The 27,585-nt window shown below is 40.0% G+C and overlaps 1 protein-coding gene across 9 annotated transcripts in view; it reads right to left on the bottom strand.

Moving 5' to 3' along the window:
• LOC131468847 (kazrin-like) overlaps window positions 1-27,585 on the bottom strand; it is a 160,946-nt gene that overhangs the window by 102,788 nt on the left and 30,573 nt on the right. For all 9 annotated transcript variants that reach the window (XM_058643499.1, XM_058643500.1, XM_058643502.1 and 6 more), the window contains one exon: window positions 23,542-23,699. In XM_058643499.1, the coding sequence (XP_058499482.1) occupies window positions 23,542-23,699 (158 nt within the window). The remainder of the gene's footprint in view (window positions 1-23,541; window positions 23,700-27,585) is intronic.

Raw genomic sequence — 27,585 nt, 5'->3', positions numbered from 1 at the left:
AGTGAGGCACAGTTCCTTATGACTGAAGATGTCGACAAAAGTCAGGCTCATATTCCAGTGGATGAACATACTGTAAAGCCCCAACAATATGGAGTCTTGTGGGGACAATGACAACACAGATACGAGGCAGTTTTCTTTACATGCCGGACTTGAGTAGTGAGCAGAGGAGGGACGAGTTGTGATAAGAAAGCAGGAAAGAGGCAGGGCAGCGTGAAACGCAACATAAACAATAATAATCAATATGTGACGATATTGTCTCATTCTGCATTGTCTCGTATGAGAATATATCGATATTTACAGCCCTGAGAATCACCTCACTGAGATGAGAAGCTCATGCCAGGCTGCCAGCGAGTGGATACTGATGCCTCCTGCGGTCATTGTCACCAACCACCAACAAACAAATAAATGATGCATAGGCAGCCAGGTAAACAGGGTGTGTTGCGCAGATAAGTTTCTCCGTTCTGTCTGAGAAGAGTGGGGGAGGTTCCAGATGGGAAGGTGTGTGATTGGAAGTCCCTATATCCTTCTCCCAACTCTCCCACGTTTTTTCTAATCTCTTGTCCAATTCCCATTAAGCTCTTGCTCGCATGCCCACTGTCTGCGTGAGGCAGATCCACACAGTTATTTTTTTTTTCCTGGTATAGGCTCCAGGCTAATCTCACACACAAGCGCGTGTGGGCTTTGATGTGAATTAAGATACAGTGCATGCTCCGTTGAAGTCAGACGCGCAGGACAAAAGGAAGTTGCACAGGTTTGACGGCAAAAGAGAGAGAGAAAAAATACTTGCTTCAAGGTGGAAGTGTGATTCCATCAATCACCTTCCAGTGAAGGTGGTGATGGTTGTGTTTGTATTACAGATGATGGAAGTTCGGTTTTGTGCTTGAGGAGACTTTGTAACCTTCAGAAAAACACCATCAAAAAAAACAACAACTGACAAAACAGTAGCATACAAAGTTTAAAATACTTTTGAATATATTTCAAAACTCTAATCTGATTGCCACATTGGGACATTCTTTTGTCTAATTTGAGTACATGTAGTGAGAGCCCCCTACTTTTAACCCTTCTCATTACCGTAACTCCTAGATCGTTTGTGATATCTAGAAAATTAAAAAACTAGGGACTGGCGATCTGTCCAGTGTGTGACCCCGCCTTGTCAGCTAAGATTGGTACAGCACCCCGCACGACCATCATGGTGGAGGATAAAGCAGTATAGGAGACGGATGGATAGAGCGTTGCACTCATATACTTGTTCTTACGGTATAGAACCTCAGGACTTCCGCGGAACGACCGTCCGATCACAAGACAAGATTCACCAGCGCGTCACACGTTTGTGACGTCAGCTTATTCCTAAACGGTTGAATAACTGCCAGATATAGAAAGTGAAAGTTATCTTGGAAAAAGGAGCAGAAAAGGGCAGAAGCACAATGAGCATTTTTTGACAATACTACAGCCATAAAATCAATATAAATCCAGGCAGCCTCCTTATCTTGATACTCATAAGAGGGTTAATGTTGGGATTGCAATACATTCACTAAAAATGGTTTCAAATCAAGCTAAATATGTGATATCAGAGAACTCAAAGCCAGAGAATTAAGGATTTAAGTATTTCAAGATCACTGGTGTAAAAACTAGAGACAATAGAGAGACAAAAGCCACCTCCACACACAGATGTTTGTGAAACAACACGAACAAAAGACTGAAAATGCAGTCCACGGTTGCTGGTAAAATGAGTCCCAAACAATGTCATTGGCTGGTGGCCTGAAGAGCTCACAGATGGTCTAGTTTTCCCTCCTGAAAGCTTGTCTGATGCTTTTAGCGTTCAGTGAACAAAAATCCCCTGCGTAGGTGGTGTGTGTGTGCACTGTTTGACTAAGTGTAGTTAATTGCATGGGCGCATGTGTCTGCATGTAACTGTATGTCCAACTTTGTGTGTGTGCAAGAGAGAGAGCGAGAGAGAGAGAGGAAGGAAGCGTGCGAAAAATTGTGTGTTTGGGGTTGAGGGGCAGCTCCAGTCCCTTCTGCTCAGTATTCAGCAGTCATAGTCTCTGTGACAAGGATTGAGAGAAGCTCTGTTTAGATGCTGTAGGGGGTTGACATTCACTAGCTTGATGCATCCTTTCAAAACCACTTTTCTTGAAAGGCACAGCATGCAGATGACAAGCTCCACACACAAGAAAGGTGGTGAAAAATACCAGATCTATATATATATATATATATATATATATATATATAATTATTATTTTGTTTACAACAGAACAGGAGAAAGTGATTTCACACAACAGAAGAAAAGCCATTGAGAAGATGTAGTTTAGAACCGTTGAAATGTACTAGAGCTGTGCTCGTTCAACGCATGCTTGCTTTTTTTAACCGATATCTCTTGTGTTTGTTATCCACCAAAACACCACCAAAGGTAAAATATTACTATCAAATACTGGGGCTCTTTGTAAGTCACCTGCCAACTTTAAAGCCTGTCAAATGACCCGTTCCACAGTTGTGGGATTAATAGACAGACCATTACTTTAATGGATATATATTCATTGCTTAGTGTCTGAGAGTTAAATTTATACACTCCTGTTTGTTTTGACTTCTCTTTTTATTTGGTAATACATATTATATAATCCAGAATTAATGTGGTATTCTGAAGTGATGGCTACCGTACATCAAACCATTTCCTCCTTCGTCCATGTGTTTCCACCACTGAGTGAGTACTGGTACTTTAATTTGATTGTTGCATTAGATTAGCAATAGATTTTACCTGATCTATGATTTAATTGTTCTAGCATCAGGGTAACAGTGGGTCTCCTGACATCTGCCTGTCGCTCAGGGCATTTACGTGGACCATGAGGCAAAGACCCAGCGAGCAGGGAAAATAACTTCTGCTATAACACCTCAAAACATCAATTTGATGTTTGGATAATGGTTTATTTCCATAAAGGATTCACATGTGGATTCAACTCAGAGCCAATAAGCTGATCTAGTGAAGCATATCAATTTAAAATTGTGAATTAATGTTATACCGATCAGTTCCTAATGATGTTTACACTCGATTCATTTGCAGAATTATGTGGACTCCTATTGTCATTATGATTGCAGAAAAGTTAGAGGAATTAGCAACAGGGATGAAGAGAGAAGCCTCTCAAACACCATGGGAAATCAGTTGGGTTTTTTTCTATCACTCCTGGGGTTTTCCATTGTGCTTCTTCTCGAAATATGCAGATTTTTGCAAATGAACTCATTTTCCTCGAGTATTAAATTAGTACATAGAGTAAATCAGCCTAAGTGCTGATTATGAGGACAATGGGAAGCAGACATCTTGTTTTGTGATTACCGCCTGAGTCGAGGAGGCAGGGACAAGCCAAAATTACCACCTGTATTGTATGGGGTGTATTGTTGTGAGGGAGAGGAAAGAGATGCAAAAATTAATATCCATGATGTCACAGATCCTTGGTTTTATGCTCCCCATTTGCCCACAGTTTGTTTGCATTGTAATAAACTAAATGGGGATATTAGTGTTAACGGCTGCAGATCTGCAAATACTCAAGTAGTAAATGACTTTATGCTCTAGGACACATCTTTAAAAAGCTAGGTCTTGTTGTCACCTTGGGCAAATTTGGAAAGGCCTTTTCGTTCACCCATATCCTGTGAGAGTTGGAAAAATCTGGTGAAGAGGCGAAGGTACATTCTTGGTTTGGATTTGAACATGACTGTTTTACACTGTACATTAAAGTAATTTCTTATAATGTACAAATCTTACTTTGAGCAACTATCATGTAGAGAAATATTTAGACTGAAATGCACAGTAGGTAAAAAACAGTAGGTAAAAATGTATCAATACCAAGGGAGAATATCCTATATCACCTTTAAACATCAAATCAAACAAGAAGAGCTTGTGTTTGAAAGTAGTAAGAACTGAACTCACAAGCCATTAACGTTCAAAATCACAGTATGGTGTGGGTCACAGAGACCATTGTTATATATTATGCAATTAGTTGAAACGCAATATTAAATTCATTCATTCATCTTCAATTGCTTTATCCTCCAAGGGGGGCACTGGTGCCAATCCCAGCTGACATAGGGCAAAAGGCGGGGCAACTGGTGACCTGTCCAGGGTGGACAGGTCGCCAGTCGCATAACAAACAACCATCCACTCACACCGTCAATTTAGAGAGTCCAATCTGCCTCATCACCAAATCTGCATGCTTTTGGACGCGCACACGGGGAGAACATGCAAACCCCATGCAGAAACACCCTTGTTTTGACTCAATGAATAAATAAAATCATAAATTCAGCACTCCTACCACTCACTATTCATTATTTAAATAACCGCCTGCAATGATTGGGTGGAGGACTATGATGGTGATTTTAAAAAAGAAGCCTTGCAGAGACTAATTGTAGTAGTTGAGGATGCCATGCTCCTCCAATCTAGAGTTCTGCACGGTTGGGACGAGTTTACGCGCTGTGAATCAATCTATGAGCAAAATGAGGTTCCCTGTGAAGTCAGGACTGTTCTCTATCTGTCGTCTGCTGCCTTAAATAAGTGAGATAAGCAGCGGAGAAAGATGAGTTAGATATCAACACGTCAATCACTCAGCTTGTTTGAGTGTGTGCTGGCTCTGCCTCAAGATTAAAATGTGATTAAAGCACCGAGGGCTCTGTTGAAATGTGGAGGAAAATCAGAAAGTCGTGTCATGTTAGTAAATGTGGTGTTATATTTTATTGATTTTGCTTTTGCTTGCCCTCCTGTCCTTGAGGCTTCGGTGTCTGACTTAAGAACAACTCAGTTCAGAGGTTCCAGAGGGAGGGCACTCTCACTGCCGATCTAATCATCCTCCAGCCGAAATTCAGGACTAGTAGGAAGAGAATAGAATACATTTGTAGAATATAAATACAGGATTTATTCACATGAATATCAGATATAAATAATAGATACTCTGAAAGTTTCATTGCAGATGATTTATTATGCATTTTAAAATAGATACTATATAAATAATATAAATTAAATTAAAATGTGTATTCATTAGTCAACAATTAAATGATAAATTAATTGAGAAAATTGGTTTTAATTGCGTCATATCCCTGACGTCCTCTATTGTGGATTTTTTCAGATATAAACATGTGAGTGAGTGATTTAATTTATTTCTTTGGGAGTAGACTCACAGGTGGACATCACAAGGTACACAAGTGATCAATCAGGACGAGAGGGCCGCCACAAGAATTACCCTGATGGATGGCTGTGCTCACTGTTATTTACTACTTGTCAAAAGCAGCCAGATAGAGGGTAACAGGCGGGAGAATCCCAAGGAGGGCCAAACGAGTCAAAGATTTTCAAACCACATTTTTCAAGAAGCGAACAACACTTAATGAATTGAGCAAACAAAAATGAACCACAAAATCAAAATACACAAATTACAAATATGATATCGAATTAATCATTCAAAAATATTGTATTTTGTTTGTTTGAAAATATGCACGTTTTTGCAATTATCTTGCTCCCTGATTAGTTCTTTGCACCATGTTTTTTTTTTTTTGCGATTCTGACCATGGACGTGCCTTAGGAAGCTACCTGCTGATTGGCTAAGTTTTGGAGTGACAACAAGTAGTCACAGGCTTGGAGTGGTGTCTGTCTGGAACTTAAAATTGTAAGTATCTAACATTTGTCAGATTATAAACATTAGATACTTACAATTATTTTGTCAGATGTTGTCGGGGAAAACTTGGGGAACGGGTTCCAAGCCTATGATCACTTCCGGTCCATGGAACAGTCGCTCAAAAATTCAGTAGCCAACAACAACAGGCAGCTTCCCAAGGCCCGTCCATGGTCAGAAACCAAGTACAATATTTTTGAATGATTAAATCAATATTTTATTTGCAATTTGTGTATTTTGATTGTGTTGTTCATGTTTGTTTGCTCAATTCATAAAGTGTTGTTTGCAAATATTGATACAAATCTAATTCCACAGAGGAAGCGGGGCAAGGAAAAGTAAAGAAATCCTATACAGAATAGTAAAGAAAACAAATGATATTCCCTTCTTCATAAATGTACGCACCGCACGCAAACAGTGAGGAATTTAGACGTAGACTCTGTCCTTCTCATGAGTCTGGTAGTGAAGTTATCAGACCTTTCCATGAAACATAACATGAATCCACATCAATCAAATAGGACTCTCTTTTTCCACTCTCCTGGTTGTAGATGGGTAATCGACCCTAGCAAAGAGATCACAGAGATACGCTCATTTCCATTTCCTACAATGAATTAGTGCACAAAACATATTAAATTCATCTGACAGTATTAATTGAAAAATGTCAGTCATCGCCTGAACAATTCACCGGCGCCTGATTTGCATATGACTAATTTCTAATATAGTGTGTGGAATTGAAATGTAAATGACTGCTAGCTGTTAATATCCAAATGCAAACCACGGGAGACCCTCAGCTCAACCTGATATTTAATAATGAATGAGAATGTCTTGATGTAGAGGTCACACTGCAGCTATGGCTGAGGGCAGCCTCTGCAATGCTGTACTCTCTCCAGCAGGTCAGCACTCTCTGACTGTGGACGTCCTACGCTCAAAAACTACCAGAGAGAATAATAGACAATTAAAAAAAACTATCAAATAAAAACAATGGTCATGTTTATTTTCAACTGTAGAATGACACAGCAGATAGGGCTGGGACAACATGCGTTTGTCACAATTCCACTGCATCATGGTACTTGGGTGCTGATTTGATTTGTATTGTGATTCTGATTTAGTGCTATTCTACTAGTACTAGTACTAAGTATTCTGCTTCAATAGTATTAACAATTGAGCATTCCTTTGCCCTCTTAAACCAGAGTTGAATGCTACATTTCTTTATTTGAAAGTGTGCATATAAAGTCCCAGAGTGTGACACTTTGAGAAGGGGAGATTTCCATAACACAATCAAACAGACATAAATTCTTAAAACGAACTATTATAATTGTATGTAGGTTTGAGCCACGATATTATTTTAGTTATCATTTCCCTCACCACCAGTAGGAGAATATGTAATAGCTGAACTTTTCCTCTTTTCTATATATTTTCTCCCCTGGAAACCTTTTATATAATATATTGGTTTGAGTAGTACTTTCATTTTCGAAATCACTTGAATTTCTGCTTGGATCCCAAAATGGAAGCGGTGTTGAGCAATCCCAGAAAATGTGTGTGTGGTCACCAATTAGCTCACAATGAGTCCACCATAAATGTTTATTTTTGGCATATTTTGATGTACTGGAAGGTGTCTTAAAGGATCTCATTCCACACTGGGGAATGATAGGTTTCTGACTGACGATAACGCTCGTAAAACTGAATGGTCTGAATGGGCTTCATCCAAGATGGCGGCGCGCACTGGTGCTGCGGCTTTTAGCTCTCCGACTTGGTGCGCCTTTTTATTAGTTTTCTTATGTTTATTTTTTGAATTATGTTGGGCTAAAGTTACTTTTAGTCGCCAGGAACTTATCGACCTCGGCCTGAGGTACAACTTGGCTGTTACCGACGAATATCGGCGAACACACAACATCCCGGAGGATATAGTGAGATCGCCGGGATCCCCGTGGATGGTCAGCCCGCCTAGCAAGCGGAGGAGGCGGCGAAGAGAGAGGAAACAGAAGCGGGGATGCCGGTCGGGCTCGGATGCTAAGCTACGTAAACAACCATACAGGCCAGCATTACCGAGCCTTTTCCTCTCAAACGCCAGATCCATAACCCACAAAATGGACGAGTTGGAACTACAGACAGCCACGACGAGCTTTGTACGGAACTGCAGTGTTATTTTCACCACGGAGACGTGGCTTCACCCGCTGATCCCCGACGCTGCAGTCCAGCTAGCGGACCGCACGCTACATCGGCAGGACAGGAACAAAGACTCGGGTAAGAGCAGAGGAGGGGGGCTGTGTGTTTATGTGCATAACGAGTGGTGTGGCAGCAGCAGGATCATTGACACACACTGTTCTCCTGATATAGAGGTTCTGGCAGTCTCGTGCAGACCTTTTTATCTCCCGAGGGAGTTCACTGTGGTCATTGTGGTAGCTGTTTACATCCCACCAGATGCTAACGTTAGCACAGCCCTCAGCCTTCTGCTTGCCATCATCAACAAACAGCAGCTTGCACACCCTGATGGAGTCCTTGTTGTTGCTGGTGATTTCAACAAAGCATGTTTAAAGACTGTGTTACCCAAATTCGTTCAGTTTGTGAAGTTTGCCACCAGAGGGGATAGTACGTTGGACCATGTTTACTCCAACATAAAACATGCATACAAAGCTACTCCCCTCCCCCACCTGGCTGGATCTGACCACCTCTGCATGTCCCTCACCCCCACTTACACCCCCCTGCTGAGGAAGACAAAGCCTCAAACAAAGACAATAAAAACTTGGCCAGAGGGAGCCCTCTCTCAACTACAGGACTGCTTCTCCACCACTCTATGGGATTTATTCTCAAGCCACAACCTCCAGGAGTACACAGACACTGTACTCTGCTACATAAAAAACTGTATTGACACTGTCACCGTCAACAAAAGGGTCAGGGTTTTTCCAAATCAAAAACCCTGGATGAACAGCAAAGTGCAGTCCCTCTTAAAAAGCCGAAACGCCGCCTTCAAGTCAGGGGACAGGGCCCTGTACAGCGTTGCCAGGTCAGACCTGAAGAGAGGAATCAGGGAGGCCAAGGCGGCATATAAGAGGAAAATTGAGGACCATTTCGCTATGAATGATCCCAGAAGAATGTGGCAGGGAATAAATCACATAACAAACTACAGAAGCAGTAACCAGGCGACTGCTAGGACTGATGCCTCGCTGGCAGAGGAACTAAACAGCTTCTTTGCCCGCTTTGAGACAGACAGGCCCTCAGCAGCCACAGCACTCCCACCCCTCCCCAGCACTGGCATGATGACACTTCAGGAGCATGAAGTGAGACATGTGCTGAGGACTGTGAACCCCAGGAAGGCGGCTGGCCCCGATGGAATACCCGGCAAGGTACTCAAAGCTTGTGCCGACCAACTGACTGGAGTCTTCACAAACATATTCAACCTGTCCCTGGCGCAGGCCATCATCCCACCCTGCCTCAAAACCTCCACATTAATTCCCGTTCCCAAGAAGACAGCAGTGCACAGCCTCAACGACTACAGACCTGTTGCACTTACGCCTGTAGTCATGAAGTGCTTTGAGAGGCTGGTCTCCCAGCACATCAGGGCCTGTCTGTCTCCCACATTAGACCCACACCAGTTTGCCTACAGGGCAAACCGATCCACGGAGGACGCTATCACTATAGCGCTCCACGCCGCGCTGAGTCACCTGGAGCACCGGGGGAGCTATGTCAGAATGCTCTTCCTGGACTTCAGCTCAGCCTTCAACCACATCCTACCGGAGATCCTGGTGCAGAAGCTCTCACACCTGGGTCTCTCCAACCAAACCTGCCTTTGGATTAAGGACTTCCTGTCAGATCGTCCTCAGTCAGTCAGACTTGGTCCACACCTCTCCAGCACCATCACACTCAGCACCGGCTCCCCACAAGGATGTGTATTGAGCCCCCTCCTCTTTACTCTCTACACACACGACTGCTCCCCGACCCATCTCTCAAACAGCATCATAAAGTTTGCGGATGATACCACCGTAGTCGGGCTCATTTCAGATGGAGACGAGTCTGACTACAGAGATGAGGTCAACAGACTAACAGCGTGGTGTTCAGTTAATAACCTCAAACTAAACACCACTAAAACAAAAGAAATAATACTGGACTTCAGAAAGGACAGAGCGGCCCCGACCCCACTGCACATAAATGGGGACTTAGTGGAAAGAGTCCACTCCATCAGGTTTCTGGGTGTGCAGATATCTGACGACCTCTCCTGGACTGTCAACACCACGGCGGTGGTAAAGAAGGCCCAGCAGCGTCTCCACTTCCTGAGAGTGCTCAGGAGAAACAACCTGGAGGAGAGGCTGCTTGTAACCTTCTACAACGCCACCATTGAGAGCATCCTTACGTACTGCATTACAGCGTGGTTCGCAGGGTGCTCTGCAGCAGACAGGAGAGCGCTACAGAGGATCATAAACACAGCCCAGAGGATCACGGGGTGCTCTCTGCCTAACCTGGAGACTATTGCCAGCTCTCGCTACCGAAGCAGAGCTGGAAATATCATCAAGGACTCCTTCCACCCAGCTAACCAGCTGTTCCACCTGTTACCCTCGGGCAGGCGGTACAGATCCCACAGAAGCAGGACTAACAGGCTCAGGGATAGCTTCTTTCCCAGAGCCATCAGAGAACTAAATAAATAAACGAAAGCAAATACATTCATTCATAGGGAAACACCACTGGAAAGTGCAATAGTCTGATGTTTCAGTCACTTTGTCCTTGCTGCTATATTTTGTCATCTTGCTGCTATATTTTGTCATCTTTGTAAATGTCATAGTCATAGTTTCTGGAAAAATGTAAACAACATTTTCATATTCTTATTTTATTGTTAATATTTTTATTTTTCTCTTTTTAAAATTGTTATTTATATATTGTATTTTGCACCAAGGGAGTGGCACCCAAATTTCGTTGTCCACAAAATAACGACAATAAAGGCTATTCTATTCTATGGTCCATGAAGCCGCTCCTACTAATAATAAAAAAGTGGGTTTTATTTAGCTTTGCCTACCCAGTGTTGACTGGACTAATGCTGTGAGAAAATAAAACGTTACCTTAACTTAAATTGCATTACATTCAACCCCTTGATTGACTGTAAAAACAGGAGTATGTACTATATGTATTTATAATAAAGTTTACATTATTTGCTGCTGGCGGACAAAGCACATCAGCCCCGTGAAGTATCTACAGTCGATACGTGTTGTTGTATAAGTGACCCTGCGAGTCAGTCACTAAATGTGTCCACCAGGGTGTCCATCATGTCTACATCACTACGTACAGTAGAAGGAGCCACTTCAGCTCATAAATGAAGGCGATCCAACAAATTCACGGGGAGGAAGTCACAAGCACAGACTTTCACGTAACACCATATCAATATAAATGTGCTCACAGTCAGACTGGAGCAGAAAAACTAAACACACCGAGAAAGAGTGTGACTTTATTTATTACACCATAACTCAACTTTATCTCTACATAGAAGACAGTTAGTGGCTGCCGAATTAAATACCTTTAACATTCATAACATAAGTAATGCATATTTAAAGATATGGAAAACAACAAATAAACAGCCCCCAATATCTTACGAAAGAAATTGACCAGTCAAAAGATATAGTCTGTAAAGTATACAGACTGATTTAACTGCGATAAAGCAAATTTGCCTCAGGATATTGCTTTAACTGCTCCAGGCTGCACGTTGCCGCTGCTGCTGCTGCTGCTACAGATAGATATGAGCCATCTGCAGCAACTTTCAGCAGGGCAGCATGTCTCATCACAAAAACCATCAAATAACATGGACCGAACAGTCAGATGCTGCACAATATTACCTCCATCCAAGAGTATCCTCCCCGGAGCAACATTCAGTCAAACTGGCTTGTCTTGTGCCATCCAAATCATGTAGCACTAATAATGTTACACAGTCAAACATGATTACAACCTTCTGTGGAACACCGAGTACTCGCTAAAAACAAACATTAACAGGGATTGTGCAAGATTACGTCAGTTTATATGTGACTACTTTAAAGCCCATCTGTAATTGTATGCTGCACATTATTGCATTTCAGGAATTTGTGACTACACAGAGTTGATGTGAATATTGCCCAGTTATCCAGGAGGGCAGCCGGACAGCTCCTATCCCATAATGCTGCAGGCGTTCACCTACCACATCAACTGGGTTGATGTGTGTTTTGTTTTTCTTCCATTCCTAATTACAGAGAGAGGCAGCACTTGTTTACTTGATGCTAAAAGCCTCAGGGGAGGACGAAACAATTATCTTCTGAGAGTGTGAGAGTCATTTGTTCTAATATTGGAGGAGGCTGAGTTATCAGAACAAGCTAAATGGAAAAAGACCCCGTAGCATGCCCTAGCAGTCAGCAAAAAAAAACCCAGGAAAAACAAGCCAATTCTGATGACCCTTGAAGAGGAGCTAAAGATGTAATATGGAAGGAAGTGTGCCTGTTTGTGTCTCCATATTTTATGCAAACATGATTCGCTGGTTCAGACTTCGAGAAAAAAGGGCACAAGCTGTTTTTGAGATGTTATTTGAGGTTTGTTCAGACTGATGATCCCTTCAACAAAGCTGTGATTGGGTCAACAGATTCTCTGGCAAGGAAAACTGTTGTCAATAAACACTTGACCCTCTCTCTCTCTGAATAGCTTAACAATTTCAAGCCGTGGATCAGTGGTTCAAAGGTTCGGAACCAGATTTAATTCGTCTAGAATTATTCTAAAGAAAGGGCTGAGACTTTTTAAACCATCTGATTGATGCATATTTTACATTACATGTCATTTAGCAGACGCTTTTATCCAAAGCGACTTACAATAAGTGCATTTAAACATTTGGGTACAAATAAGAGCTAGAAGTAAGTAAGAGCTTCAAGTAAACCAAACTATGAAGTGCTAGTCGTAAGTGCAATGTATAGGTTGGTTTTTTTTGTTTGTTTTTTTTGGTTTTTTTTTGTCATCGTCGTCATCGTCTTAGTCGAGGTAGAGTCGGAAGAAATGTGTTTTTAATATTTAATATTTCATTTTAATATTTAATATATAATATTTAATTACTATTTTATATTTAATATTTATTAATATTTAATATTAATATTATATTTGGTGCACTTAAGTGTAAAGTGCCTAAGACTTGTTGAGAAATGAACAATTGAATATTGTGTGCCTTTTTCAATGAATTATCTTTAAGAAATAACTTGATGAACTTGTCCAAGAGTGATGTAAAAACACTGATGAATATAAGCTCCTGAGCTCTGAAACACTTGTAAGGTTCTTCACTGTGGAAAAAAAGAAAAGGTGATTTTGCAAAAGCCCCCATCCAACTGCTTTTATTCAAAAACATTACTTTTGAATCACGGCAGTTCATATGCTCATTGTAGCATCAAGCAAAATGTGTATTTAGTTTGTCTGGTAATGCTTTTGACAAAGGTTCTCAATAGAAACCAAGTTGAATGAAATTGATTTCATTGTTTCAAATTGAAGGACTGAGGACTATGAGAAGAGGTGAAGTAAGTAAGTTTCTGTTAGTCAGGCTCTCTAGGCTTCATAGGACAACAAAAACTTAATCCCATTTATTCTGGTATTTAACCATGAGATCCGCCCTCTTTACTTTTACTGTCTTTAGTCACTGCCCAAGCTCAAAGGCAAAACTAATATCGCTCCACATTAGGCAAATATTTTAGAAATTCCTATAGCAATGTTAAAAAATAAATAAATAACTAAAAAGGGGAAAGACAACAGGACACATTTTTCTAGGCACACCATTTACATACAGTTTTGAGCTCAGATTGTTATTGTTGCCTTCTGTGTTAAGCTGGGGACACATTGCAAGATTGTTTTGCCCAATTTTAACCACAATTCACAGTTGTGCAGACTGCACCAGTCAGCCCTAGTTGGGGACAGTCGGAATGGCTCGTTGCCACAGAAATCTCAGTCGCAAGTCAATCAAACATGTTTGAACTTTTTGAGCCGACTCTGGACACAACGGGGTAGTGTGTACTGATTACCAACTCAATGGAAAAGGATAGGTGGGACACAGGAAATGGCGTCAGAAGACGAAGACAACAGCAAGTAGCAGAAATATCAGAACCTTGAAACTGTCGCTGATGTAGACATGGTTTCTCTTGCGAGAGTTTGATATGTTCAGGTGGCTTTAGTTGGTTTGATAAATCATGTAGTCCGTGATCGCCAGTCTTTCAGTCGTCTGCTGAAACCAGTCAGTGTGGACTCCAAGTCTTTCCAAATCAGTAACGACTGTGAAAGTCGTACAGCTGTACTTTCACTTCACACTTGTGAGTGAGAGCCTTTACAGACAAATATATGTCCAAGGATAAAGCATTCTTCGACATTTCTGAATGTATGAAATATTAGAAGCATTTGTAGAGCACAATTCATTATTACAGACTTCATTCCACTTGTTTAATTCCATTTTCAGGGTGATTTCTTTTCAGGTGGATTGCTCATTTTGCCACAAGGAGAATAGAGAATAATATATCATATATTCATTGTATCACCAGCTTTGACTTGTGAGACTTGCAACTGAGTATTTACACTGGATATTATATATGGATGTTTGATTCTATAAAGGATATACTCTCGCCAACAACACACCATTACTTTACTTTTATTTTTTGTGTGGTCCTAAGTGCCTTCATGACAAGCTCGCTGGGAGTTTAAATCTACTCAATGACAGGAAATAAATTGGAAGAGATTTAGGACAATTATAACCCAGAGTGCAAGTGTCGCACTGTGTGTTCTTATCTGAAAGCTTCTCCAAGATCCAATAAGCTTCTCCCACAGCTGTGCCATGCAGATAAATTCTTCAAAACTCTTGAAATGGAGCGCGCTCGCCTCAGTTCATGTTTGAGCACAACGTGTTAATGATTCGAAGGATATTGCAAGCTATTAACTGCTTTGTCATTACGAGCCACTGCTGAACCGTGTACGATTTGGTATTGATTTAGTTAAAACAACACAATAAGACTTCAAATAATGTCAAATGTCAAAGATCATTTCAATGGCAGCTGGTCGTTTGTCCTGATTCAGAGCTCACCGGTATCGTTGGCTTGTCAACAAATGTTACTACCACATATATTTTATAACAGTTGTAATAAACAAATCAGTCCAGTTTTTTTCTGTAAACCTCATATGGGGCTGGGCAATAAGTCAATAACAATATATATTGTGATATAATTTCCTTCATTATCAAACCAGGGCTTGGAAATATGGTTTATAAATAGTATCTCAATATTCTTCGGCTATGTATCAAATTATCTCCATAAAGCTTTTCAGTGGCTGTTTCGCTGAGCTTATTAAACGCTTTTTGTATGCAGGTTTGTTGATAGGTTTGTCATTACAATAACAACTGAAACATGAGAAAACACAAATCAATCCATCAAAAGGATGCAATAAACAATCTACAATATAAGTCAAAACAATAGATGTGTCCGAGAAGGAGCAGAAAGAAGAAGCCCAGCCCTATATATAAACAAAGGTTTTATATAATGTTTGCACACTGTGCAAACACAATAACGCCGCACTTAAATTGTTATTAAATGTTTTGCCTCGGATTGATTTAATGTGTTAGTTGTTGTCATCCATCCCATAAAGATGTCCATAACTAAAACATCACGATTTTCATTCTAGAATAAACACTATGTTTCATTATCTGACAAATTATCATGATAATTACTGATATATACAGATTTGAAAACATGGCCCAGTCAGCTCTAACCTCATTAAAGAGAGAATGATGGAAGTCTTTGATGACAGCAGCAGTGACAATATGAATTGTTCAATTTGTCATCTCCAGCTGTGTTAAATAAAGCAATATCAGTATCCACAGTATCCACTTCACGTATTTTATCATGTTGTCTTGATAGGTTTCCAGTCAGCACAGTCCAAAGCTCCCGCTCGCTTATGTTTTCCATCAAGGTTCACATTAAATTAACAGTTTCAGGCAAAAAACGTTTCACTTGTGTTTAAGTCAAAGTGCTGAGACATTTGATACGAGAGGCAATCTATTTGTCCATGAATCCAGCATTAGCAGTCCGACCAGCAGCAGGTCTGAAAAAAGCAAAGCTCAATTGACCTTAAAATCACACACTTTCTTCCTCATGTTCCACGCCGCTCCCTCTCTCTCTCCCTCTCTAAAGCGCTTTAGTGTCTCACATGACTTTAACATAAATGTTAGAGGAGCACACTACATATGAACACTTGTGTAATATTCAACTTGCTCATTGAAGCAACATACATCTTAAAAATGTTACAGTCAGTTCAAGTCTATGATTCTTCCTCATGATGATGACACAAATGTGGGGGTTGTCCTGTAATAAATACCACTTAGCATTAAGGTCAATAGGGTGTGCTATGTGAAACGTGACTCCCACAGTGTAGGAGCAAGAAAGTAGGACAGGGTTGTAGCAATAAGCTTTGTACCTCATAATGCAGATTGCTGTCATTAGTGTGATTTACCTTCAAAAGTCTTATAACCTTCGTAGGGGCCTCTATTGCCAAGGATAGAGTGCACTGTACATGACAGTAAAACACAAAGTCACAGTTAATTTTGGGTGCCAAAGAGATGCAGAAAAAAAGCCCATAGGAGCAAGCATGGCTCAGTAGGTAGAACGATTGTCCTGTAACTAGAAGGTCACCAGTTTGATCCACAGCTACTCCAGTCTGCGTGCCAAAGTGTCCTTGGGCAAGGGAGAGAGATATGGTAGAGGGCCATGTGAACGGGTAAATAGCAAAACTCTAATGTACTTGGAGTGATGGTCAAAATAAGCACTTAATACAGGCCATGTAACATTTGTGGGGCACTGTCTTATGTGTACGTGTGTACACACTAACGGGAAAACGGCAGCAGTCAGCTGTGGCTTCCACTAACAAAGCATCGATAGATGAGCAAGTTAGATCAGGAGAGTGCTGTGGCCAATTTGATGCGGTCGAGCCACAGAACAAACTATTCTCTACATGAGGAGGGAGATGAGCAGCAGGTTACCAGCCACCATCATCAATCATCCTGTAATTCTCTTTGCCATCTTCTCGGGTAAACAATACAATATTGGCAGTAGGCTACAGTGGAGTTGCCATGGGATAAAGAACCTTCAAAAGACAAATGACTAAAATAATCGGCCTTTATGCAACTCCATAGTGCACACAAATACGCATGAGTTACTGATTTCTTTCCTTAATTGCTGAAAACTCACATTCATCGTGGCTGTACTGTATGTGACATTGTACAAAAGGCCATTTATGCAACTATTTCTATTCAGTGCCCAAAAGCACAGGTTATTCAGTTGATGCAATGTCCCAAATAATTGGTCATAAATTAATGAGTTACACTGGTAGACAGCTGGAGAGTCTAAAAGACATATAATACCAAAATAATACAAATGATGTGTGGAAATGGTGATAATGAATCACCGTCTTAAGTTTGAGGTTGTAGTAGTTATATGACCGTAAACAAGGTCATGTAGGATTGACTACAGTGTCTAGCATCATAGTAGAAACTGCATGCACCTTTGGTTGTTGTGAGGGTTTACTCTGACTCGTTTTCATCGCCAACTACTAAACGCCTTACTTAGACCTCAGAACACTTTGCAGTCAAACCCACATGGGGCTCACAACCATTTAACGCGGCGGCCTTCTCACTCAATAACAAAGCCAAACTCCACTGATTTTCCAAACCAATGCAGCCATTTCCCCTGGGAAGCATGTGACAAATGCAGCATTGCTAGATGCTGCCTAATCTACACTTCTTTTTTTTTTTTGTGGATTAAATGTCTTCACTAAGCTATTTGCTCAAACCCAATCTTAAGCTTGCATTTCACCTTGTATTGAATGCATATTTGTCTTCCACAATCCCAAGAGACAAGGAAAGGACAGTTTGACATTGCTCCGGTAGTGTTCAGCTTATAGGGTCAGTAGTCGTGAAATCTCATAGGCATTGTGTTCTGGATCAATGCAGGATATTAACCATGTTTTGTTGCTATTGAGTTTATCTTTGCCAGTGTCAGACTTTGACCTCCAACAGAAAGGGTTAAAGCCTATGGAGAGTCTAAGGTTTGTCCTGTGTTTCATTATGCACACATTGTTATGTTTTAGTTGCAGAGAGCAAGAGTATTTATAACCACTCTTAGATGTAAGAAGAGTAAAAAAGGTGTCAGAGTCAAGGCGTTACAACATCTGTGCTTTGATAGCACAGTAAACACAACTCACATAGAAATCAAAAGAGAAAATATAATTGAGGAAACAGACAATGATCTCTTTATGAACTGCAAGAAAAATGCCACAGACCCATACAGCCATGCACACAACACAACAGAGGAAATGAAGGCCTTCCTTTATGAAATGTGACTCCTTGCAAATCCAACTGTACATACTCCTGTCTATAAGTCAGACAAGCACACTTGTGCTTGCGATTGAGAGTTGATTTAGTATTGGATGTATACGTTCAACTAGACTGAAATAATAGAGGAAGCCTGTACACAGAAGACAGCAGCGTAAAAACAGTGACATTTCTGCTCTGTCTGCTTAAATAATTAAATATTTTGAGGTTATAAATGGTTGAAAGGTGCATATATTATGCTCAACTTGGTACCAACCATCTGCCAACTCAAGTTGTAGAGTTTATGACATGATAGGTCACACCAGAAAATACCTAATTCTAACAAGCTGTAAGGGGGCATACTGCCACCTAGCGTAGTGCAATCAAACACATTTCATTCAATAAATCAATTCCCGGCCCGTGCTTGTATACTGAACCAAGGACAGTAGTCCAACTAAATAATGTAACTGAGCATGGGAACATTCCGACTGTCTCCCCCTGAGCCACTTTTATTATTTATTTTTTAATAGACAGACAGCTATGCATACACTAATATGTAAATACAAGTTCTGTAAAAATACAGCACTCAGGGTGAACTTCACCATTCCACACCTATGTACTTTAAATGTGTGTTTACTTACTTAAATTCTTCAAACCCATTCATATTCACCTTAACTAGTATGAAAGCCCAGCACTGGGAGCTATATACTATGTCACAATTTCATGTGATGATTTAGGGGCCTCACACCATCTCCCACAAGTATTTTAAACTGCATTTGCTATAATGTCAGAATATATACAAGACATTTTTTTTTTTTTTTTAATAAGTGACTTTGTACACTGTTTATCAAAGTCTAAGAAGAAACAAATGATAATTTTTGGGTTTTTTTTTCACCACTTTATTTCCCACTGACAGACAACAATTTCCATAACATTACTGTTGGGCTCTGACAGAACGCTCTTTTCTCTGGGGGCAACATTCAGCACTGTGGTATTCCATTAAATAGTTTTCAATTTGTTCTTCACAAGATAAGCCATCATTTTCAATATCTGCTTATGATCCAAATCCACCAGCGTGAAAGAGTAAAACTGTGTATTTCAACAAATTTGCGATGCCCCCCCCCGAAAAAAATGTGATTACAAGAAGCAAATTAAAGGACACCAATTTACATATATTCCTCACTGAATGAAGGAGACATTTCATTAAGGGCAGAACTCTTCAGACTATGGGATTTAAAATGAGAAGAGGGTGACCTTCTCTCTAGAAGTAACCTCACTGCATAATAACAATAAGTATAAAACAATTCAAATTATATAAATAAAGACAAACAAATAGCCTCAAATTCAAGCTAGTTGCTTTTGATATGAAAGACATATTTTCAATTTCAAACCTTGAGCTAATTCTGCTTGGTATTTTTTTTTCCCCCAACAATAAAAAGACAAAACCCACTTTGACGCGGATTATCCAATTTCCACCCTCTTTAATAGGCAGTATATCAGGCTGGCCCTCATGGAAGCAGAGCCCATTAGCCAGGCCGGGTGGAGTCAGAGGAAAGGTTGAGAGGGCAGATGGGACCTAGGTGATGTATTATGCATGGGAAATACCATGCACTGCAGGGCCAGCTGAGACCCCATTTGGAGAGGCACAGACTGACCCAGCCGGACCCATCACACACTCACTGCCTCTACACCACCTCCTCCCTGTATTTATACAGCCTGTCCTCTTCCATTAATGACCCCAGGCAACAGTAATAGCATTTGCACAGTCCTTTGTGCTGAAATATCAAATTGGAAATGTATCCAGAATACACAAAACAATGAGAAGATTGATGTGGCGTAATAACTCCAAGTCCACTTGACAGATTTATGGTTCTCTCTTTTCAGCTCAGTTTTTATCCTTACTAAGCTCAGAAGGAAATGCAACTGCTTTGGCTAAATTACAGGGTTTATCCTAACTTGAAGAGACTCAGGTGTAGAGCAAATATACTATATTGGCCCAATTATGATAGATTTTAAAAGTAGGGTGTCATTATTTGGAACAACGGCACTTACATCACGTAATATTTTAGCACTGTATGGTATTTGGCCTAGCTTTATTGGTAATGTTTAGCCTTCATTTTATAGACAACCACGTGTCTGTCCATCTAAAGTTACTCCTTTACAGGTCTTTAAAGTGTATGGCTGGTCCAGTTTGGCCTTCATAGTTTTCTAAAGATGTAACATGCTTTGCTGCAAATACAGTAACACATTTATAATAGGCTAAAAAAAAATGTGTCTGGCCACTCTGGCGTCTCCCGATGACTTTTAAATGAATTACAGCTATCACAAATGACGACCTTGAAAACACATTCTGAAATCTGCTGATGACTCTGTGCCACGAATAAGAGTATTAGGAGTTACACCACACAACAATAACTCAACTGATGCAAAAATGTGTGTGCCATTCAACCTAAAAATATGATATAATATATAGAATGTGAAGTGATTTGGGAGGAAGTTTTGGTAAACCAGAACACAAAGACCAAAACATCATATTACATCACATCACATGCAAAAAAAATAAAGAAATAATTAAAAATCTACATTGAGCTTGTGGGAACTGCAACCTTCGATGATGAGTCTCTGCAGGTGAACTACTGAGGGTGGCTCCTTTTTCCATTATTCAACCAAATGAAAACATTGATTGATGAAGCCAAATTACCATCTATTTGTTTTCAAACAACAACCTTTACTGTGTCCAAGATGCTGAGAAATACAAGGGTTTAAGGGAAAACCAAGATTGCACACAATATTGATTTCCTCAGAACAGCATGCAATGCTCGCAATATTGATGTGCTTTGTGTTCAATACATATTCTTAAGGCTAAACATTACTTTGACCTTTTGTATGTATCTAATGCAATGAAAAATGTTTTTTTTTATGGATTGTTTTTCTACACATTTACTCCAACAGTGAAGTGAATGTTCTCCGTGTGAGTGACAAACACGTCTGCAGCTCTTCACTGATGATCAGAGCAGAGTGGAGGGTCACAGAGAGTCAGACAGATCTTATTTATTAGTGTCTCCACTCAAAGTCACCTCTTCTGGCCTCCAAACTGCATCTACGTGGTCCCCCCTGTTCCCAAACGTTCACTTTTTCCCCCTCCGACTCCTCTCCCCTGAGGAGTGACAGCTGAGCTAATGAAGTCACAGTTGGGTACAGCACGGGGAAGGAGAGTTAGAGGGAGGGTCGTGACAAAAAGCTCTGTGGCCAAACTCCTCCCAGCTTAACAGTGGAAAACACACCAGATGGACATGGCAAAAGATGATCAACATGACACAGCTTTGCTGTTACGTGTTTCTCACAGGACATTAGTGGAGGTTTTGTTAAAATGAACATAGTAAGTTATAATAATGTAGTAGACAAAGATGAAGAGATATTTGATTATTTTCCAGACATTAGTGGACAACCTATTCATCAATGGTGTCCACCCTTTAGTCACAGCAGAATATCAGGTGGAATCAATCAGGGATGGCCTCATTTTCACAAAGATGACAGTATAGTCACTCTTACTGTAATTCAGGCAGCTACTAGATAAATGGTTATAGATGGATTTGGGCGTGAGACAGGAAGTAGAATACAGCCAAATGTCCATGATTCACCAGGAACACCGGGTAAGTTCTTGTTCTTTTTATTCTGTGTTCATGCAGCTTATACTGTATGGAGCTTAGTGTTCTGAGGAAATGAAAATTGGCAGCGATCCTTACTGACAGACATGTCCCATACTTTGTGGCGTTTGACTAGCTGAGAGAATGACGGCTACCTATCTTTTCGAGAGAGAATTAGAGAGTAAGCAACAGTGCAATATGACATTCAATGTCAGTCAACATTTGCCTAGTGGTTTCCTTATTTCCTGCCCTAGTGTGCCGTGTATTGTCAGAGACAAACGGAAAGTGAGAGAGCAGGAGAAACTAAAAGACAAAATAGCAAAAACAGAAGAAGCAACCACCATGTATTTAAAAGTTTAAGAAAACATGGTGAAGATTTGAGTTCATGACTGTTTTCATTTAACATCTGTTAAACTGCTGCTCATGTGCTAAATGTGTGACACCGTGTAATAAAGTAACACAACAAGCATATGCATATCAAATTCCACACAGGTTAATCGGGCCTTTGACTTGGCTGCATCCTTCCTCCACTAATTGTCCAGGTAACGTGAAATCAGCGAGAACAAATGAAACGCACAGGGATAAAAGTGAGGGAGGGAGTGAGAGAGAGAGAGAGAGATTATGCACACACAGGGAAGGCTGCCAATTATGTCATGTCCCCATCGTCTTTGTTTGACAATGCAATAATGGTTCAGCAAGTTCATTTGTTAACAAAAGGTGCCACGTTAGCAGTACACAAACATCAGTCCTCAGACATTTTCGCAGCTGCACTTGGATGATTGATGCTGTAGAAAATTCAGTTTTGAGGACTCTGGGGTCATCGCTGAATAAGAGGTTTTTAAACAAACATGCAGTCAAGGGAGGGTCTGGGCACGAAGAAATAAATTAACTGCTACAATATTTCCCCGGCACTGTGTTCAGTTCTGCAGATAAGTCATTGCACAGTGAGGATGTAAGTGGCAGTCGACTCTGACGGTGGACACTTAACCTTGTTGTTACAACCTTTTTGCACAAACTTCACTTCATCTGAGGCACTTTTCTGGAAAAGACTAGTAGTCACATCCTGAATCTTCACAAACTATTTGCACAGGTGCAAAATTAAGCAAGAAGTGTCTTCCCACACTCCAAGTCTGCCACATATCTGCAAAAGCAAGGTTTCTGCTCTTTCACCATTTCAGAAATCAGAGTCTTTTTCAACCAGTGTTCGCAAGGATGTTTTTTATCAGTTACCGTGTAACTGTATAGCATTGTCCACTAATGAATACTTACAACTAATTATTCCTTAATATATAGTATATTTAGGTTCATCAAGCAGTAAATCACTTAGTAAATAAAATAAAATAAAATAAAATAAAATAAAATAAAATAAAATAAAATAAAATAAAATAAAATAAAATAAAATAAAATAAAATAAAATAAAATAAAACAAAACAAAAAAGCCCATCAGATCTTGAATGCCAGGATGCCACAGTGAGGTCCACTTGTTTTGACAGGTCAAAAGTCCAAGACACAAAAGCCTTAAATTTTGCATTGATATTGTGGAACTGACAGGGCAGCACATTTTCACGTTTGAGAGGCTGGAAAAAAATAACTGACACAAAATATTAGTTTTCAACTGCTGTTGTTTGAATTCCTGATAAATCTAATTAATTCCGCATGTAAGTGCCATGACAACCACATACAGCAAATGTGACGCAGCAAAATTCCTATGACGTGTGGTGGATGTGATACAGAGCTAATTTTTGAAATGGATTTTCTTAATTGCAATTGACCAACGGTTCACCGCAGTCATTGACTGCAAGCTTTTGCTGAAAGCAATGTTGTTGGAGTTTTATTTTGATCAAAGCTCACACTGCCTTAAGTGAAGTCACTCTTTTCCTGCCTTCTTGTTTCCTGTCTTCTTTATGAATGAAGTCCCAAACGTTTCACGTACCTGAGCATCCACGAGGAGGTGCCTCATCAGGGTCATGGACTTCTGCAGGGTCTCCGTCTCACTGGGAGGGAAGACGGGCTTCTCCTGCTCCACGGACTTTGGTCCAGTCACCATGAAGCTTGCAATCTGGTCATTCAGGCTGTTCAGAGACTGCACAGCTAGAGGGAGACACAAATACAAACATCGTGCATAAATAGGCTGTGAGTGTGCAGAGCATCATTTGTCATTTGTCTGGTCAATATCTTTAAAACTGCACTTTAAAACTTCACTCATATGGGTCTGTGAGTGAATGGGCTGCATCTCTATGCACAGGGCATTTTTCTATCTTTCATCTGTCATACCCATTCACAAGCTGTCAAAAGCAACGTGGGGTCAAGTGTCTCGTCCAAGGAAAACATCGACGTGTAGACTAGCAGAGCCAGGAATTGAACCACCACCTTCAAGTTGAAAGACAACTCACTCTACCACTGAGCTACCATTGCTTTAGCATGAAGGAAAAGGTATTATACAACAACAAAAAGGTACTAAATTAAAAAACAACCCAAGCCTAGGTAGCTCATTAAGTCATGAAATCCCACACAGACTATTTCTTCTTCCTTCCTTCTTACTGAGATAACACAGTGGAAGATCTTCGTTTCCTATTGTCACACTGTCATCAAATTTCTCTTTCAACGCCTCCTTTGGTCCAGAATGTTCCATGTCGGCCAGAGAGTCATCCTGTTTTTGTTTCCCTGCTCTTGTCCTTGTCCCTGGCAAACCCCTCCTTCCAGGTTTCCTCTTTAGCGAGGCTCCCACATTATAAATTAGCTGGCCTTACTGTATTACATACACACACACACACTTCCTCAATCCTCTTCCATTTACCATTAATCCCCCTCGGCCTCTGAAAGGTCACCGCAGCTATTTCCGAGGCCACCCACATGCTAGAAATGTTGGATAATGAAACAAAATATCAATATATTCACACCTTTTATTTAAGTATTAAGTATTTTTTGGGTTTCTCATGACTAATGCACAAACCCCTAATGCCTCATTATCCATCTTTCTAGCATTTAAACTTTGCTGAACCTCGTAGTTACAGCTTAGTCAGTAATGAAGGAAGAGATGGGTGCGGCGATGCAAAGGTCGCCTGATACACAATTTACTACATTAAATCCCTTGTGTTTTACTGAAAACATCTCTGACAAATTAAAAAATCCAACCTGCTAAATTCAAAGAATTTTGATCCAAGACTTTGCATGGGGTCTTTAAGATTGCAAATGTAAAGATTATGCACACACAAAAAAAGAGAGTATAGATTAATATGTTGCATAACCAAAAATAATTCAACATTTGCTGACATTTCCAAGCAAACAAGCTTCCAGGCGCCAATTTGATAAGTCGACAGTGAAGGCGGCAGAGATAAGAAGGGAATGAGGGGGCTGAAGAAGAAGACTGTATTCCCTTAAGGTAAAAATTGAGATGTCTGATGTTTGATTACGTGAGAGGTCTGGTTGTCGGCTTGGTTCACAGACCTGTGCACTTCAGTCAGCGAGTGAGTCTGTTCTTTACCATTTTTCCAATTTATGTTTAATTTTAGTTGATCTGAAGGCATAAAAACATGTTTTCACTTCCTAACAATGTAATGTGATTCCACTTTTTCATTTGTGCTTTGGCAGGTGTGATTTCAGCTGCATAGTCTTGGTGCCCCCTCCTGGTCAAACAGTGAACATGCAAGCACTACTGAGTAATGCTGCTTTTTTTTTCCAGTTTACATCATAAAAAAACTAAAGTGAAGCACAGTTCATTGAGTCTTGTAATGTTTAATTCATTATATCTTGTTTTAAATGTTTTTAAATGTTTAAATGAGTCGGCAGCACAGCTTTGATAGAGAAGAGATATTATGAGGCCAGCTACAAAAGGATACCAGAGCAAATTGGAGATGGAGATTTGGCTCTAGTTCTGTAATGTATTAATTATTTTCAATAACTTTGAGTATTATAGGATTAGCACAGTAAAAGACCATAAGGCAGAAGCAGGGAAATATAACCAGGCTTGGATTTCTGATAAAAAAATCTAGTGTAATCCTATACAACATCTCAGACACAAATCTTTACAACAGACAATACACTCTAGTTTTGAACTAAACAAAAACATTAACTAAATTATGAATACAGTCGTTTATTAGCTACCTAAAACTACTGCAAATCTAAAATCATCCATGAAGACGTAAACTAACTATATAATTACAATTTCATTTATTCATTTATTGAAATAAAGTTCCACATATGTTCCACATATGTTGATTTTCTTTTTGGAACAGATTAAAAAAAAGATACCACTACAGAGGAATTGTCACTGAGAGAATAACATTTCATTAGCTACTGATCATTGAAGCTCATGGTGAATCTCTCACCATGAGCTGAATCAATATAATTAATTTCCTTACAGTATGACAGTTCATACACACACACACACAGTCACCATTACACTATAAACGTCAAACACAGCTTGCTGTGTAATCAATACAGCAATCGTTAAGCCTTTGAAGTAACATTGTCCACCGCTTTGTCCTCCACATGAGAGTCCACTTAACCTCTAACTGTGGGAGGAAACCAGAGTAACCCGGAGAAACCCCACTCGCACATGGGGAGAACAAGCAAACTCGATGCAGACTGGGTTAAAAAACCTGGGTCTTTTTCACACTGCAGTAAAATTTCACCTGCAAGTTGCCTTCAGCAAACCTGAAAAGTGATGAAAGAGAGGTAATTGTGTAGAGGTATGACAGAAAAATCAAAAATACAAATGCTGTAGTTAGTGGTGGATAGAACGAAAATAAATAATAATAAAATTGTGACTCCGCTTGTGTATTTCTCCCTGTCTTGTTTTCTCGATCTGCCTTCTCTCTTATTTCTCCCTCCTGGTTGTCAAATCACCAGCGAGCAAATCTCAAAGTGCCTTGTTTTCCTCCAAAGCAGCAACAGCGCAAGAAATGAGGAGTAGAGGTCACCGCGGCATCCCATCAGGCCTTCATCTTTTCAAGAGGGAGCAATGCAAGCACAAGTAGAAATAAGATCACTAACAATGAAATATGTTTTAATAAATGTATGCTGCAAATCTGAAGGCACAGGAGGCAGGAGGCACAAGGCACAAGGCACAAGGCAGGCTTGAGTACAGATAACAGAGGCTTATTTTGTGGGAGCTGCTCACATCAGCACAATTTTGAGAAATATGGAGAGAAAAGATCCCAAAATCCATTTCTGAGGACTTTCTAGTGTCAGATTTAAACTTGCTGCAGTGCACTGAAGTGAACAAGGTCATACTCATCCAATCTTTTTAATGTTGGTGTTAAGTACTAAAAAAACTGGACTTAATTATATATAACCATAACACGTGCACAGAATATGAAACAGTGTCCAATTGAGAACATTATTTTCACTTGTTGACTTTCAGTAAATGAGTATACAACTTAGTGCCTGTGTTATATAGCTGTGTCTATTTCAGCTGAAATTGTGATTAATGTGTTTCCAATTCTCAAGTAGTCTCTCAAGTAGTTCAATGACATTTCTTCACCTCCTTATTAAGTAGGACCTACCTTACTGAATGTATCATACAGAAGCATTAACTTTGAGTGCATGGTCTGGTAGTAGTGCTATACAACACTGCCCCCTACAGATACCAATACAATACAACTGTACTTGCTTACTAACATTAATGCCTCCAAACTGAAATTATTTTAAATTGTTCACAGCGATCTACTGATTTGTCATTTAGAAGAAACTTAGTCTGTTTTTCGATAAACAATTTCATCATTTTTCAAGGACTGCCACAAATTTGTGCTGGAAGTTAAAATGGGACCTTTACACACTTGCAGCATGAGCAGAGTATTAATAAAGCAAATAGTCTGTGGATAAAGTGGTAATGATAACAATCATTAGTTTAAATATTTTAATCAAATATTCAAATTATTTTCTTTTCAAAGGGCGTGGATCTTTGGACTGATGGATGCAGAACTGACGGATTCCTCCGTCATGTAATCAGGATTGAACAAACTGTATTTGTATA

Source organism: Solea solea, chromosome 11 (genome assembly GCF_958295425.1).
Source record: "Solea solea chromosome 11, fSolSol10.1, whole genome shotgun sequence".
Taxonomy (NCBI): Eukaryota; Metazoa; Chordata; class Actinopteri; order Pleuronectiformes; family Soleidae; genus Solea; species Solea solea.
This window is presented reverse-complemented; position numbering and strand designations above follow the sequence as displayed.